The sequence below is a fragment of the Salvelinus alpinus genome, chromosome 16 (genome assembly GCF_045679555.1).
Source record: "Salvelinus alpinus chromosome 16, SLU_Salpinus.1, whole genome shotgun sequence".
Classification (NCBI taxonomy): Eukaryota; Metazoa; Chordata; class Actinopteri; order Salmoniformes; family Salmonidae; genus Salvelinus; species Salvelinus alpinus.
The window spans coordinates 56,103,144-56,118,466 of NC_092101.1; the positions used below are offsets into that span (position 1 = coordinate 56,103,144).

General features: G+C 48.7%; 1 protein-coding gene across 12 annotated transcripts in view; it reads left to right on the forward strand.

Moving 5' to 3' along the window:
• Nucleotides 1-15,323, forward strand: part of herc2 (HECT and RLD domain containing E3 ubiquitin protein ligase 2) — a gene marked incomplete at its 3' end in the record, with an annotated part of 169,836 nt that overhangs the window by 29,085 nt on the left and 125,428 nt on the right. For 11 of the 12 annotated variants that reach the window (XM_071346645.1, XM_071346646.1, XM_071346652.1 and 8 more), the window contains 9 exon segments: nt 3,449-3,620; nt 4,682-4,855; nt 7,149-7,337; nt 8,531-8,682; nt 8,893-9,050; nt 10,812-10,925; nt 11,436-11,687; nt 12,868-13,061; nt 15,058-15,258. In XM_071346645.1, the coding sequence (XP_071202746.1) occupies nt 3,449-3,620; nt 4,682-4,855; nt 7,149-7,337; nt 8,531-8,682; nt 8,893-9,050; nt 10,812-10,925; nt 11,436-11,687; nt 12,868-13,061; nt 15,058-15,258 (1,606 nt within the window). 12 annotated transcript variants of the gene reach the window in all.

A 15,323-nucleotide genomic window follows, 5' to 3' on the forward strand; every position in this document is an offset into this window, starting at 1 on the left:
CATACAGTACCTACCACACCCCTCATATCATACAGTACCTACCACACCCCTCATATCATACAGTACCTACCACACCCCTCATATCATACAGTACCTACCACACCCCTCATATCATACAGTACCTACCACACCCCTCATATCATACAGTACCTACCACACCCCTCATATCATACAGTACCTACCACACCCCTCATATCATACAGCACCTACCACACCCCTCATATCATACAGTACCTACCACACCCCTCATATCATACAGCACCTACCACACCCCTCATATCATACAGTACCTACCACACCCCTCATATCATACAGCACCTACCGCACCCCTCATATCATACAGTACCTACCGCACCCCTCATATCATACAGTACCTACCGCACCCCTCATATCATACAGTACCTACCACACCCCTCATATCATACAGTACCTACCACACCCCTCATATCATACAGCACCTACCACACCCCTCATATCATACAGCACCTACCACACCCCTCATATCATACAGTACCTACCACACCCCTCATATCATACAGTACCTACCACACCCCTCATATCATACAGTACCTACCACACCCCTCATATCATACAGTACCTACCACACCCCTCATATCATACAGTACCTACCACACCCCTCATATCATACAGTACCTACCACACCCCTCATATCATACAGTACCTACCACACCCCTCATATCATACAGTACCTACCACACCCCTCATATCATACAGTACCTACCACACCCCTCATATCATACAGTACCTACCACACCCCTCATATCATACAGTACCTACCACACCCCTCATATCATACAGTACCTACCACACCCCTCATATCATACAGTACCTACCACACCCCTCATATCATACAGTACCTACCACACCCCTCATATCATACAGTACCTACCACACCCCTCATATCATACTGCACCTACCACACCCCTCATATCATACAGTACATATCATACAGTACCTACCACACCCCTCATATCATACAGTACCTACCACACCCCTCATATCATACAGTACCTACCACACCCCTCATATCATACTGCACCTACCACACCCCTCATATCATACAGTACCTACCACACCCCTCATATCATACAGTACCTACCACACCCCTCATATCATACAGTACCTACCACACCCCTCATATCATACTGCACCTACCACACCCCTCATATCATACTGCACCTACCACACCCCTCATATCATACAGTACCTACCCCTCATATCATACGGTACCTACCCCTCATATCATACAGTACCTACCACACCCCTCATATCATACAGCACCTACCACACCCCTCATATCATACAGTACCTACCACACCCCTCATATCATACAGCACCTACCCCTCATATCATACAGCACCTACCCCTCATATCATACAGTACCTACCCCTCATATCATACAGTACCTACCACACCCCTCATATCATACAGTACCTACCCCTCATATCATACAGTACCTACCACACCCCTCATATCATACAGCACCTACCCCTCATATCATACAGTACCTACCCCTCATATCATACAGTACCTACCACACCCCTCATATCATACAGTACCTACCCCTCATATCATACAGTACCTACCCCTCCCCTCATATCATACAGTACCTACCACACCCCTCATATCATACAGTACCTACCACACCCCTCATATCATACTGCACCTACCCCACCCCTCATATCATACAGTACCTACCACACCCCTCATATCATACAGTACCTACCACACCCCTCATATCATACAGTACCTACCACACCCCTCATATCATACAGTACCTACCACACCCCTCATATCATACAGTACCTACCACACCTCTCATATCATACTGCACCTACCACACCCCTCATATCATACTGCACCTACCACACCCCTCATATCATACAGTACCTACCACACCCCTCATATCATACAGTACCTACCACACCCCTCATATCATACAGTACCTACCACACCCCTCATATCATACAGCACCTACCCCTCATATCATACAGCACCTACCCCTCATATCATACAGTACCTACCACACCCCTCATATCATACAGTACCTACCACACCCCTCATATCATACAGTACCTACCACACCCCTCATATCATACAGTACATATCATACAGCACCTACCACACCCCTCATATCATACAGTACCTACCACACCCCTCATATCATACAGTACCTACCACACCCCTCATATCATACAGTACCTACCACACCCCTCATATCATACAGTACCTACCACACCCCTCATATCATACTGCACCTACCACACCCCTCATATCATACTGCACCTACCACACCCCTCATATCATACTGCACCTACCCCTCATATCATACAGTACCTACCACACCCCTCATATCATACTGCACCTACCACACCCCTCATATCATACTGCACCTACCACACCCCTCATATCATACAGTACATATCATACAGCACCTACCACACCCCTCATATCATACAGCACCTACCACACCCCTCATATCATACAGTACCTACCACACCCCTCATATCATACTGCACCTACCACACCCCTCATATCATACAGTACCTACCACACCCCTCATATCATACAGTACCTACCACACCCCTCATATCATACAGTACCTACCACACCCCTCATATCATACAGCACCTACCACACCCCTCATATCATACAGCACCTACCACACCCCTCATATCATACAGCACCTACCACACCCCTCATATCATACAGCACCTACCACACCCCTCATATCATACAGCACCTACCACACCCCTCATATCATACAGTACCTACCACACCCCTCATATCATACAGTACCTACCACACCCCTCATATCATACAGTACCTACCACACCCCTCATATCATACAGTACCTACCACACCCCTCATATCATACAGTACATATCATACAGTACCTACCACACCCCTCATATCATACTGCACCTACCACACCCCTCATATCATACAGTACCTACCACACCCCTCATATCATACAGCACCTACCACACCCCTCATATCATACAGTACATATCATACAGTACCTACCACACCCCTCATATCATACTGCACCTACCACACCCCTCATATCATACAGTACCTACCACACCCCTCATATCATACAGTACATATCATACAGTACCTACCACACCCCTCATATCATACAGCACCTACCACACCCCTCATATCATACAGTACATATCATACTGCACCTACCACACCCCTCATATCATACAGTACCTACCACACCCCTCATATCATACAGCACCTACCACACCCCTCATATCATACAGTACCTACCACACCCCTCATATCATACAGTACCTGGCCTCTTTGGCCGGTCCTCTCCAGCCAGCTACTGTCTACTGTCCTGCTACTGCTGCGTCAGTGGGACAACACTTACCATGCCCATAGTATCGTATTCTAGTTCCTCTATTCTCTTCTCCAGCCAGCTGCTGTCTGCCGTCCTGCTGCTGCTGCGTCTGTGGGACAGTGGGACCAGGGAGATGGACAATGAGCGCTCCACCCAGGGGACCAGCGCCCCCCTCCTCCCCCTCCTGCAGCGTTTTCACAACATCCACAGCAGCAAGGAGGAACCCAGCCCTGATGAGGAGATGGAGGTGAGCTCAGGGCCTGTATTCATAATGCTTTTCTGTATAAAGCTGATTTTAGGATCAGTTTTACCTTTTTAGATCACAATCAATAGGATTTACCTGGACATGGGAGACCTGATCCTAGAGCAGCACTCTGAGACACCTGGTCTCATTACTCTCCAGGTCCTGGGTTGCATCAAAACCCATTTATTTGTCTGTCTTCTAAACTAAGTACTAAGCCTAAGCAAATACAGAGCCTTCAGGAAGTATTCACACCCCTTGACTTTATCCACATGTTGTTGTGTTACAGCCTGAGTTTAAAATGGATTACATTGAGATGTTTTGGGGGGACTGGCCTACACACAATACCCCATAATATCAGTGGAGTTATGTTTTTCGAAAAGCTAATATGTCTTGAGTCAATAGGTATTCACCCCCTTTGTTATGGCCTAAATAACTTTGGGCGTTCTACTAAGCTGTCTATAATTGTTTTAAGAAGGTCATGCCAAGGATCTTTTCGCTACTTGATTTGGAATTAAGACCACTTGAAGTATCAACAAAAAAAATCTCTTATTCAATGCGTTTCTATGGGCTAATAGCAGTAAGGCCAAATTCAACGTTTCATCAATATTTTTTCTATATACAGTGGGGCAAAAAAGTATTTAGTCAGCCACCAATTGTGCAAGTTCTCCCACTTAAAAAGATGAGAGAGGCCTGTAATTTTCATCATAGGTACACTTCAACTATGACAGACAAAATGAGGGAAACATTTCCAGAAAATCACATTGTAGGATTTTTTATGAATTTATTAGCAAATTATGGTGGAAAATAAGTTTTATAATGTGACGTCATTATGGGGTATCGGGACGTCATTATGGGGTACCGGGACATCATTAGGAGGTACCGGGACGTCATTAGGAGGTACCGGGACGTCATTAGGAGGTATTGTGTGTAGATGGATGAGACACCAATTGACTCCATTGTGAATTCAAGCTGTAACACAATAAAATGTAAGTCAAAGGATATGAATCCTTTCTGAAGGATACTGCCTTCAGTTCACAGTCGTTTCCTCTGTTCTTCCTCCCCAGATCCTGGGGGCCCCTCTGAGTCCCAATGAGAGTTTCCTGCGCTACCTGACGCTGCCCCAGGACAATGACTTGGCTATCGACCTGAGACAGACGGCTGTGGTCATCATGGCTCACCTGGACCGCCTGGCCGCCCCCTGCTCTCCCTCGCACTGCAGCTCCCCCACCTCCCACAAGGTACTACTACCGTCTGGACTCGGCCCTGCTACTGTGTGCTGTACACTGTTAAGACAGCTCTACTCAGCTTCCCTGTCTTCAGTGTTTCCGTTGATCAGCATCGGGTATCTGTAAGGCTCTCCTCAGATTTAATGATCTTTCGTTTCTTTGAGAAGTCTAAAGAGCATGCTTGGAGCTTTTTCTTGAAACTATGAGAGCCAGGATTAGGGCTGCACAATTAAATCAAATTTGTGATATCGACATGTGCAATATCCATATCGTAAGATGCTGCAATGTCTTTCTCTCTCAAATGCTACGTGTTACACGGTTTTATAGTTTTACTCTGTCGTCTCACTCCAGTCCCCCCCTCTCTCTCATGCGGCTGCTTGCTTCAGACATACGTGACACACCAAGCCCCACCCCCTGTCACTCAATCAGGAGAAAATGGCTGCTTCAGTCTGCACGCTTCTGTTAGCTAGCCCATGCAGTCAAGAAACAAGAACAATGCTGCTTTCAACTTTGCTTCTTCATATCCACCATGTTTTCTGTATCTTTATCTCTGCAAACCGCTACTTAGTTAGTCTTACCAACCTCCACATGTCTAAAAACATTTGCAGTAGCTGCTAATGGCTAACTAGCTAGCTGGCTAGCTAAATGCATTGAGCTAGCAAAGATCGCTAGATTCAGATGCTCTGAATTAGAGAGGAATAGGTGAAGCATATTCTAAGAAACGGGCGGCAGCTAGCTTTGCGGTTATAGAGTAGCGTTGGGCCAGTAATCGAAAGGTCGCTGGTTCGAATACCCCTAGCACACAAGGTGAAAAATGTGTCGATGTGCCCTTGAGCAAGGCCCTTAACCCTAATTTGCTCCAGGGGCGCTGTACTACCATGGCTGACCCTGTAAAACAACACATTTCACTGCACCTATCTGGTGTGACAATAAAACATGATTTTTTTTTACTGAATATAACATCTCAATTCAAATGTAATTAGGGTTCCCTGGGAACCGCTGACCAACACTTTGGTTTCTACTCTGTCACAACTCCTACTATACTGACCTTTTCATTCATTGTCATGCCAACCAACACCAACCATAGAATTAGAAGATCCTATTCATTATATTTCTATAATAATAACATAGTATATATTAATATCATATGCCATTTAGCAGACGCTTTCATCCAGAGACACTTATAGTCATGTATTCATACATTGTTTACGTATGAGAGGGTTCTGGTTCCGCCAACCTGGCGCCCGAAGTGTTTTTGATCTAAATAGCAATATTTTAAAAAATTGCAATTTTGAATTTTGGACCATATCGTGCAGGATGTTGTGATTTGTAAATGGAAGCCTTCACTCTGTTACTAACTTCTCTCTCTCTGTCTGTGCGTTACTAACTTCTCTCTCTCTGTCTGTGCGTTCTGTTGGAGGACCATGGCAACATGCAGGTAAATTATGAAGCCATGTGTTATGCATGAAGGACTTAATGTGATGGTTTTATAAAGCTTATTCTTGCAACAGTAAGATGTGTGTTGATTACGTAGGTATATTTCACTGGTCGTCCCCAAAGCCAACTCCTCCTTTGGCCGCCTTTCCTTCCAGTTCTCTGCTGCCAATGACTGGAACGAACTGCAAAAATCACTGAAGCTGGAGTCTTATATCTCCCTCACTAACTTTGAGCATCATCTGTCAGAGCAGCTCACAGATCACTGCAGCTGTACATAGCCCATCTGTAAATAGCCCATCCAACTACCTCATCCCCATACTGTTATTAATTTTTTTTATGTTATATTAGAATAGCATTTATATATGTTATATTGGAATATAATTTATATATGTTATATTAGAATATCATTTATATATGTTATATTAGAATATCATTTATATATGTTATATTAGGATATATGTTATATTGGAATATCATTTATGTTATATTAGAATATCATTTATATATGTTAAATTAGAATATCATTTATATATGTTAAATTAGAATATCATTTATATATGTTAAATTAGAATATCATTTATATATGTTAAATTAGAATATAATTTATATATGTTATATTAGAATATCATTTATATATGTTATATTAGAATATCATTTATATATGTTATATTAGAATAGCATTTATATATGTTAAATTAGAATATCATTTATATATGTTATATTAGAATATTATTTACATATAACTGTATTCTCCATCATAGGATTTCCTTTTCCATTAACCCCTTCAATGCTACGACTACTTCATACTGTGTAGACCACTGAAGCACCAATGGCATCGCTGCATTAACCCTGTCTCTCCCGCCCCCAGGGCACTCTGCAGGAGGTGATTGGCTGGGGGCTGCTAGGCTGGAAGCTGTATGCCAACGTGAACGGTCCGGTGCAGTGCAAGGCTCTGTCGGGCCTTGGGGTTTCCCAGATAGTCTGTTCCGAGAAGGGCTTCCTCATCCTGGCTAGCAGTGGAGCCGTCTACACACAGAACTACAAGAGCACCACACTGGTAGGAAGCAGTCACTCACTGGAGTTCATTCTGTCACCACACTGGTAGGAAGCAGTCACTCACTGGAGCTCATTCTGTCACCACACTGGTAGGAGGCAGTCACTCACTGGAGCTCATTCTGTCACCACACTGGTAGGAAGCAGTCACTCACTGGAGCTCATTCTGTCACCACACTGGTAGGAAGCAGTCACTCACTGGAGCTCATTCTGTCACCACACTGGTAGGAAGCAGTCACTCACTGGAGCTCATTCTGTCACCACACTGGCAGGAAGCAGTCACTCACTGGAGCTCATTCTGTCACCACACTGGTAGGAGGCAGTCACTCACTGGAGCTCATTCTGTCACCACACTGGTAGGAAGCAGTCACTCACTGGAGCTCGTTCTGTCACCACACTGGTAGGAAGCAGTCACTCACTGGAGCTCGTTCTGTCACCACACTGGTAGGAAGCAGTCACTCACTGGAGCTCATTCTGTCACCACACTGGTAGGAAGCAGTCACTCACTGGAGCTCATTCTGTCACCACACTGGTAGGAAGCAGTCACTCACTGGAGCTCATTCTGTCACCACACTGGTAGGAAGCAGTCACTCACTGGAGTTCATTCTGTCACCACACTGGTAGGAAGCAGTCACTCACTGGAGCTCATTCTGTCACCACACTGGTAGGAGGCAGTCACTCACTGGAGCTCATTCTGTCACCACACTGGTAGGAAGCAGTCACTCACTGGAGCTCATTCTGTCACCATTCTGTCTCCCTGTGACTAGCACCCGTTGTCTCTCTCTGTGTGACTAGCACCGTATCAATGCCCATGATTTGGAATGAGACGTTGGACGAGCAGGTGTCCACATACTTTTGGTCATTTATGTTAATCTCAAAATTCGAAATGCACTCGCGCATCTGAGCTATCTCTGTTGCAGGTGTATGGTAACCGTTGAATAAGATGAGAACAAAGAAGAAACCACACCACTGCTCTTTATTTACATAATGCTTAAGAGCAGTGATACTAGCAAGAGCAGCAGTATGTTCAACTCCGACAGGAAATGTGTGTATTTCATACATCAGCCGTAATGAAAAAGATATTGATCACTTCAGTGCTGATGAGGATATTGTTGTTGTCGTACTAGGCTCCCGTGCTGGTCCACGCCCATATTGATCACTTCAGTGCTGATGAGGATATTGTTGTTGTCGTACTAGGCTCCCGTGCTGGTCCACGCCCTGACCTCCAGGAAGATAGTGAAGCTGGCAGCACATCCAGACGGGCAGCACTACCTGGCCCTGTCGGCCAACGGAGAGGTCTTCTCCTGGGGCTGTGGAGACGGAGGTCGCCTTGGCCATGGAGACACCACGTAAGTTATTACGCTACCCTCAAAAACATGCATACGACCAGATTTCTTCTGCATGTCTACTAAGTTGATAAATCCAGTTACTGTCTGACACCTCCGCAGTTACATTTACGTCACCGGCTCACCACACCAGCTCATCACCAGCATAGCCTGCTAAGGTTCCTCTGCTCCTAGCTGTCCGAGGTAACATAACCTGTTCCTCTCCCCCACCAGGTATCTGGAGGAGCCAGCAGTGATCACAGCGTTCACAGGGAAGCAGACGGGGAAGAATGTGGTGCAGGTAGCCTGTGGGAGCACCTACAGCGCTGCCATCACAGCTGATGGAGAGTTGTACACCTGGGGCAGGGGCAACTACGGACGGCTGGGACACGGTGAGGCCTCTCCTTTACCTGTTTCTCCTGGTCACACTACTGGACTAGACCTGACCACTACTGGACTAGACCTGACCACTACTGGACTAGACCTGACCACTATTGGACTAGACCTGACCACTACTGGACTAGACCTGACCACTACTGGACTAGACCTGACCACTACTGGACTAGACCTGACCACTACTGGACTAGACCTGACCACTACTGGACTAGACCTGACCACTACTGGACTAGACCTGACCACTACTGGACTAGACCTGACCACTACTGGACTAGACCTGACCACTATTGGACTAGACCTGACCACTACTGGACTAGATCTGACCACTACTGGACTAGACCTGACCACTACTGGACTAGACCTGACCACTACTGGACTAGACCTGACCACTACTGGACTAGACCTGACCACTACTGGACTAGACCTGACCACTACTGGACTAGACCTGACCACTACTGGACTAGACCTGACCACTATTGGACTAGACCTGACCACTACTGGACTAGACCTAACCACTACTGGACTAGACCTGACCACTACTGGACTAGACCTGACCACTACTGGACTAGACCTGACCACTACTGGACTAGACCTGACCACTACTGGACTAGACCTGACCACTACTGGACTAGACCTGACCACTACTGGACTAGACCTGACCACTACTGGACTAGACCTGACCACTACTGGACTAGACCTGACCACTACTGGACTAGCCCTGACCACTACTGGACTAGACCTGACCACTACGGGACTAGCCCTGACCACTACGGGACTAGACCCGACCACTGCTGGACTAGACCCGACCACTGCTGGACTAGACCCGACCACTGCTGGACTAGACCCGACCACTGCTGGACTAGACCCGACCACTGCTGGACTAGACCCGACCACTGCTGGACTAGACCCGACCACTACTGGACTAGACCCGACCACTACTGGACTAGACCCGACCACTACTGGACTAGACCTGACCACTACTGGACTAGACCTGACCACTACTGGACTAGACCTGACCACTACTGGACTAGACCTAACCACTACTGGACTAGACCTAACCACTACTGGACTAGACCTGACCACTACTGGACTAGACCTAACCACTACTGGACTAGACCTGACCACTACTGGACTAGACCTGACCACTACTGGACTAGACCTGACCACTACTGGACTAGACCTGACCACTACTGGACTAGACCTGACCACTACTGGACTAGACCTGACCACTACTGGACTAGACCTGACCACTACTGGACTAGACCTGACCACTACTGGACTAGACCTGACCACTACTGGACTAGACCTGACCACTACTGGACTAGACCTGACCACTACTGGACTAGACCTCACCACTACTGGACTAGACCTCACCACTACTGGACTAGACCTCACCACTACTGGACTAGACCTAACCACTACTGGACTAGACCTAACCACTACTGGACTAGACCTGACCACTACTGGACTAGACCTAACCACTACTGGACTAGACCTGACCACTACTGGACTAGACCTGACCACTACTGGACTAGACCTGACCACTACTGGACTAGACCTAACCACTACTGGACTAGACCTAACCACTACTGGACTAGACCTAACCATTCAGAGCTGCACTTTAAACTCTGACTTTATTATGAGGACAAGCATAGCTTTCTATTCCTTATCATGATATTAAACATCAGCTAATGTCTTCCTGTATTAGAATGATGTCCTTGAGTCTGGGCTTGTGACTGACCATGTTGTCTCTGTAGGTTCCAGTGAAGACCAGACTATTCCCATGCTGGTGACCGCTCTGAAGGGGTTGAAGGTGCTGGATGTGGCCTGTGGCAGTGGAGATGCACAGACCCTGGCTGTCACAGAGAACGGTGAGAGGAGAGAGGGTCTGAGACACTAGGATCAATTACTACTGGGGTCTGAGACACTAGGATCAATTACTATGGAATACTGGGGTCTGAGACACTAGGATCAATTACTACTGGGGTCTGAGACACTAGGATCAATTACTACTGGGGTCTGAGACACTAGGATCAATTACTACGGAAACTGGGGACACTAGGATCAATTACTATGGAATACTGGGGTCTGAGACACTAGGATCAATTACAATGGAATATTTACTGGGCCTTATCCTTCACTGTCATATATGTTAATTAATGTGACACACTATTTGATTGAAAGTTGTAAGACAGAGTATTTGCCTGTAGTAGACAGAGTATTTGCCTGTAGTAGACAGAGTATTTGCCTGTAGTAGACAGAGTATTTGCCTGTAGTAGAAAGTAATTTTCCTGTAGTAGATTTGAAGGTGTCACACCTTTTCCATATTTGACCCCATTGTAATGTTAGCTCTTTTACCACCCTCCCCTCTCTCCCTCCAGGCCGGGTGTGGTCGTGGGGGGATGGGGACTATGGGAAGCTGGGTCGTGGAGGCAGCGACGGATGTAAGACCCCAAAGCTGGTGGAGAAGCTTCAGGACCTGGATATAGTGAAGGTGTGCTGTGGCAGTCAGTTCTCTGTAGCGCAGACCAAGGATGGACAGGTGTACACCTGGGGGAAGGGAGACAACCAGCGTCTCGGCCACGGTACCGAGGAACATGTCCGCTACCCCAAACTGCTGGACAGTCTACAAGGTTAGTAGCCTTTCGGCTCAGTAATCCGTAGGTTTACAACATGCTGTTGATTACTGAAGTGGGGAGGATTCCTAGTTGGAGGTTTCCCATTCCATCCTGATTCCAGAATTCGTATTTACAATGATGGCCTGCTAAAGTGTTTTTATAAATCCCCTTAACGTTCCTATGGTTGGAACATGCCTCATAAAATAACTTCCAGGAATTTAAAGAATTACGTTTATGGTTAAATAGTTTCAAAATGTGGACTGCCTCAGCTCAAGGTTGCAATGCGCAACAGACACGGGTCTTTGTCGCCTGTCAGAACAACAGACACGGGTCTTTGTCTCCTGTCAGAACAACAGACACGGGTCTTTGTCTCCTGTCAGAACAACAGACACGGGTCTTTGTCTCCTGTCAGAACAACAGACACGGGTCTTTGTCTCCTGTCAGAACAACAGACACGGGTCTTTGTCTCCTGTCAGAACAACAGACACGGGTCTTTGTCTCCTGTCAGAACAACAGACACGGGTCTTTGTCTCCTGTCAGAACAACAGACACGGGCCTTAGTCTCCTGTCAGAACAACAGACACGGGTCTTTGTCTCCTGTCAGAACAACAGACACGGGCCTTTGTCTCCTGTCAGAACAACAGACACGGGCCTTAGTCTCCTGTCAGAACAACAGACACGGGCCTTAGTCTCCTGTCAGAACAACAGACACGGGCCTTTGTCTCCTGTCAGAACAACAGACACGGGCCTTAGTCTCCTGTCAGAACAACAGACACGGGCCTTTGTCTCCTGTCAGAACAACAGACACGGGCCTTAGTCTCCTGTCAGAACAACAGACACGGGCCTTTGTCTCCTGTCAGAACAACAGACACGGGCCTTTGTCTCCTGTCAGAACAACAGACACGGGTCTTAGTCTCCTGTCAGAACAACAGACACGGGTCTTTGTCTCCTGTCAGAACAACAGACGCGGGCCTTTCAGTGATAGACTGTAGTTAATACCATAGACTACCACCTACACTTTGACCTGTAGGCTAGTTATTTATGTACATTGGCATACACTAATGTTTTCCTATATAGAATAATCTAGTGTTTTTCTGGATTTCTGGGAAAAATGCGAACTTCCATCCCATTTAAAGGAATTGTGGTGATATAGAGGGACTCTTAGTATCCCTGTCTCTTTGTCCTTTACCTCTAGGGAAGAAAGTGGTGGACATCGCGGTCGGCTCCACTCACTGCCTGGCTCTGACTGATGAAGGAGAGGTCCACAGCTGGGGCAGCAACGACAAGCTACAGCACTTTGATACGCTGTTCTCCAACAAGAAGCAGCCCAAGGCCCTGCCAGGCCTCAACTCCAAACACATAGTGGGCGTCTCCTGTGGGCCAGGACAGGTGAGAGAGTTCAGGTGTCTTTCACCTGCGGAATAATGTCAGGTTTAGGTATATAGAAATTACAAAGGATAACCTTTGCTGTTAAGCTGGGATGGACAACTTGGATGGGGGGTGGGGCAACACTTGGATGGGGGGTGGGGCAACACTTGGATGGGGGGTGGGGCAACACTTGGATGGGGGGTGGGGCAACACTTGGATGGGGGGTGGGGCAACACTTGGATGGGGGTGGGGCAACACTTGGATGGGGGGTGGGGCAACACTTGGATGGGGTGGGGCAACACTTGGATGGGGGTGGGGCAACACTTGGATGGGGTGGGGCAACACTTGGATGGGGGTGGGGCAACACTTGGATGGGGCAACACTTGGATGGGGGTGGGGCAACACTTGGATGGGGGATGGGGCAACACTTGGATGGGGGATGGGGCAACACTTGGATGGGGGGTGGGGCAACACTTGGATGGGGCAACACTTGGATGGGGGGTGGGGCAACACTTGGATGGGGGGTGGGGCAACACTTGGATGGGGGGTGGGGCAACACTTGGATGGGGGGTGGGGCAACACTTGGATGGGGGGTGGGGCAACACTTGGATGGGGGATGGGGCAACACTTGGATGGGGGTGGGGCAACACTTGGATGGGGGTGGGGCAACACTTGGATGGGGGATGGGGCAACACTTGGATGGGGGTGGGGCAACACTTGGATGGGGAATGGGGCAACACTTGGATGGGGCAACACTTGGATGGGGGTGGGGCAACACTTGGATGGGGATGGGGCAACACTTGGATGGGGGTGGGGCAACACTTGGATGGGGGTGGGGCAACACTTGGATGGGGCAACACTTGGATGGGGCAACACTTGGATGGGGGATGGGGCAACACTTGGATGGGGGGTGGGGCAACACTTGGATGGGGGATGGGGCAACACTTGGATGGGGGGTGGGGCAACACTTGGATGGGGGTGGGGCAACACTTGGATGGGGCAACACTTGGATGGGGGGCGGGGCAACACTTGGATGGGGGGCGGGGCAACACTTGGATGGGGGATGGGGCAACACTTGGATGGGGGTGGGGCAACACTTGGATGGGGCAACACTTGGATGGGGGTGGGGCAACACTTGGATGGGGGGTGGGGCAACACTTGGATGGGGGTGGGGCAACACTTGGATGGGGGATGGGGCAACACTTGGATGGGGGTGGGGCAGCACTTGGATGGGGGATGGGGCAACACTTGGATGGGGGTGGGGCAACACTTGGATGGGGGATGGGGCAACACTTGGATGGGGGTGGGGCAGCACTTGGATGGGGGATGGGGCAACACTTGGATGGGGGTGGGGCAACACTTGGATGGGGGTGGGGCAACACTTGGATGGGGCAACACTTGGATGGGGCAACACTTGGATGGGGGATGGGGCAACACTTGGATGGGGGGTGGGGCAACACTTGGATGGGGGTGGGGCAACACTTGGATGGGGCAACACTTGGATGGGGGGCGGGGCAACACTTGGATGGGGGGCGGGGCAACACTTGGATGGGGGATGGGGCAACACTTGGATGGGGGTGGGGCAACACTTGGATGGGGCAACACTTGGATGGGGGTGGGGCAACACTTGGATGGGGGGTGGGGCAACACTTGGATGGGGGTGGGGCAACACTTGGATGGGGGATGGGGCAACACTTGGATGGGGGTGGGGCAGCACTTGGATGGGGGATGGGGCAACACTTGGATGGGGGTGGGGCAACACTTGGATGGGGGATGGGGCAACACTTGGATGGGGGATGGGGCAACACATCCTCCTGTTCTGTGGGGCAGCGCGTGCCCTTCTAGTATCTGTCCATTGTTTTAATGGGTGACACTGACCCCTGTCTGGGTGACACTGACCCCTGTCTGGGTGACACTGACCCCTGTCTGGGTGACACTGACCCCTGTCTGGGTGACACTGACCCCTGTCTGGGTGACACTGACCCCTGTCTGTTTTCTGCTGGTCTTGTGTCTGTAGAGCTTTGCGTGGTCGTCCTGCTCAGAGTGGTCTGTGGGGCAGCGCGTGCCCTTCGTAGTGGACGTGTGCCCTGTGACCTTTGAGCAGCTGGATCTGCTCTTGCGTCAGGTGAGCGAGGGCATGGACGGCTCTTCCGATTGGCCCCCGCCGCAAGAGAAGGAGTGCATGGTGGTCGCTTCCCTTAACCTGCTCAGGCTTCAGGTAAGGAGGTTTTTCACTCGGAGCTTCTACAACACTACAAGATGAGGTTCATGTCTTTATAGATT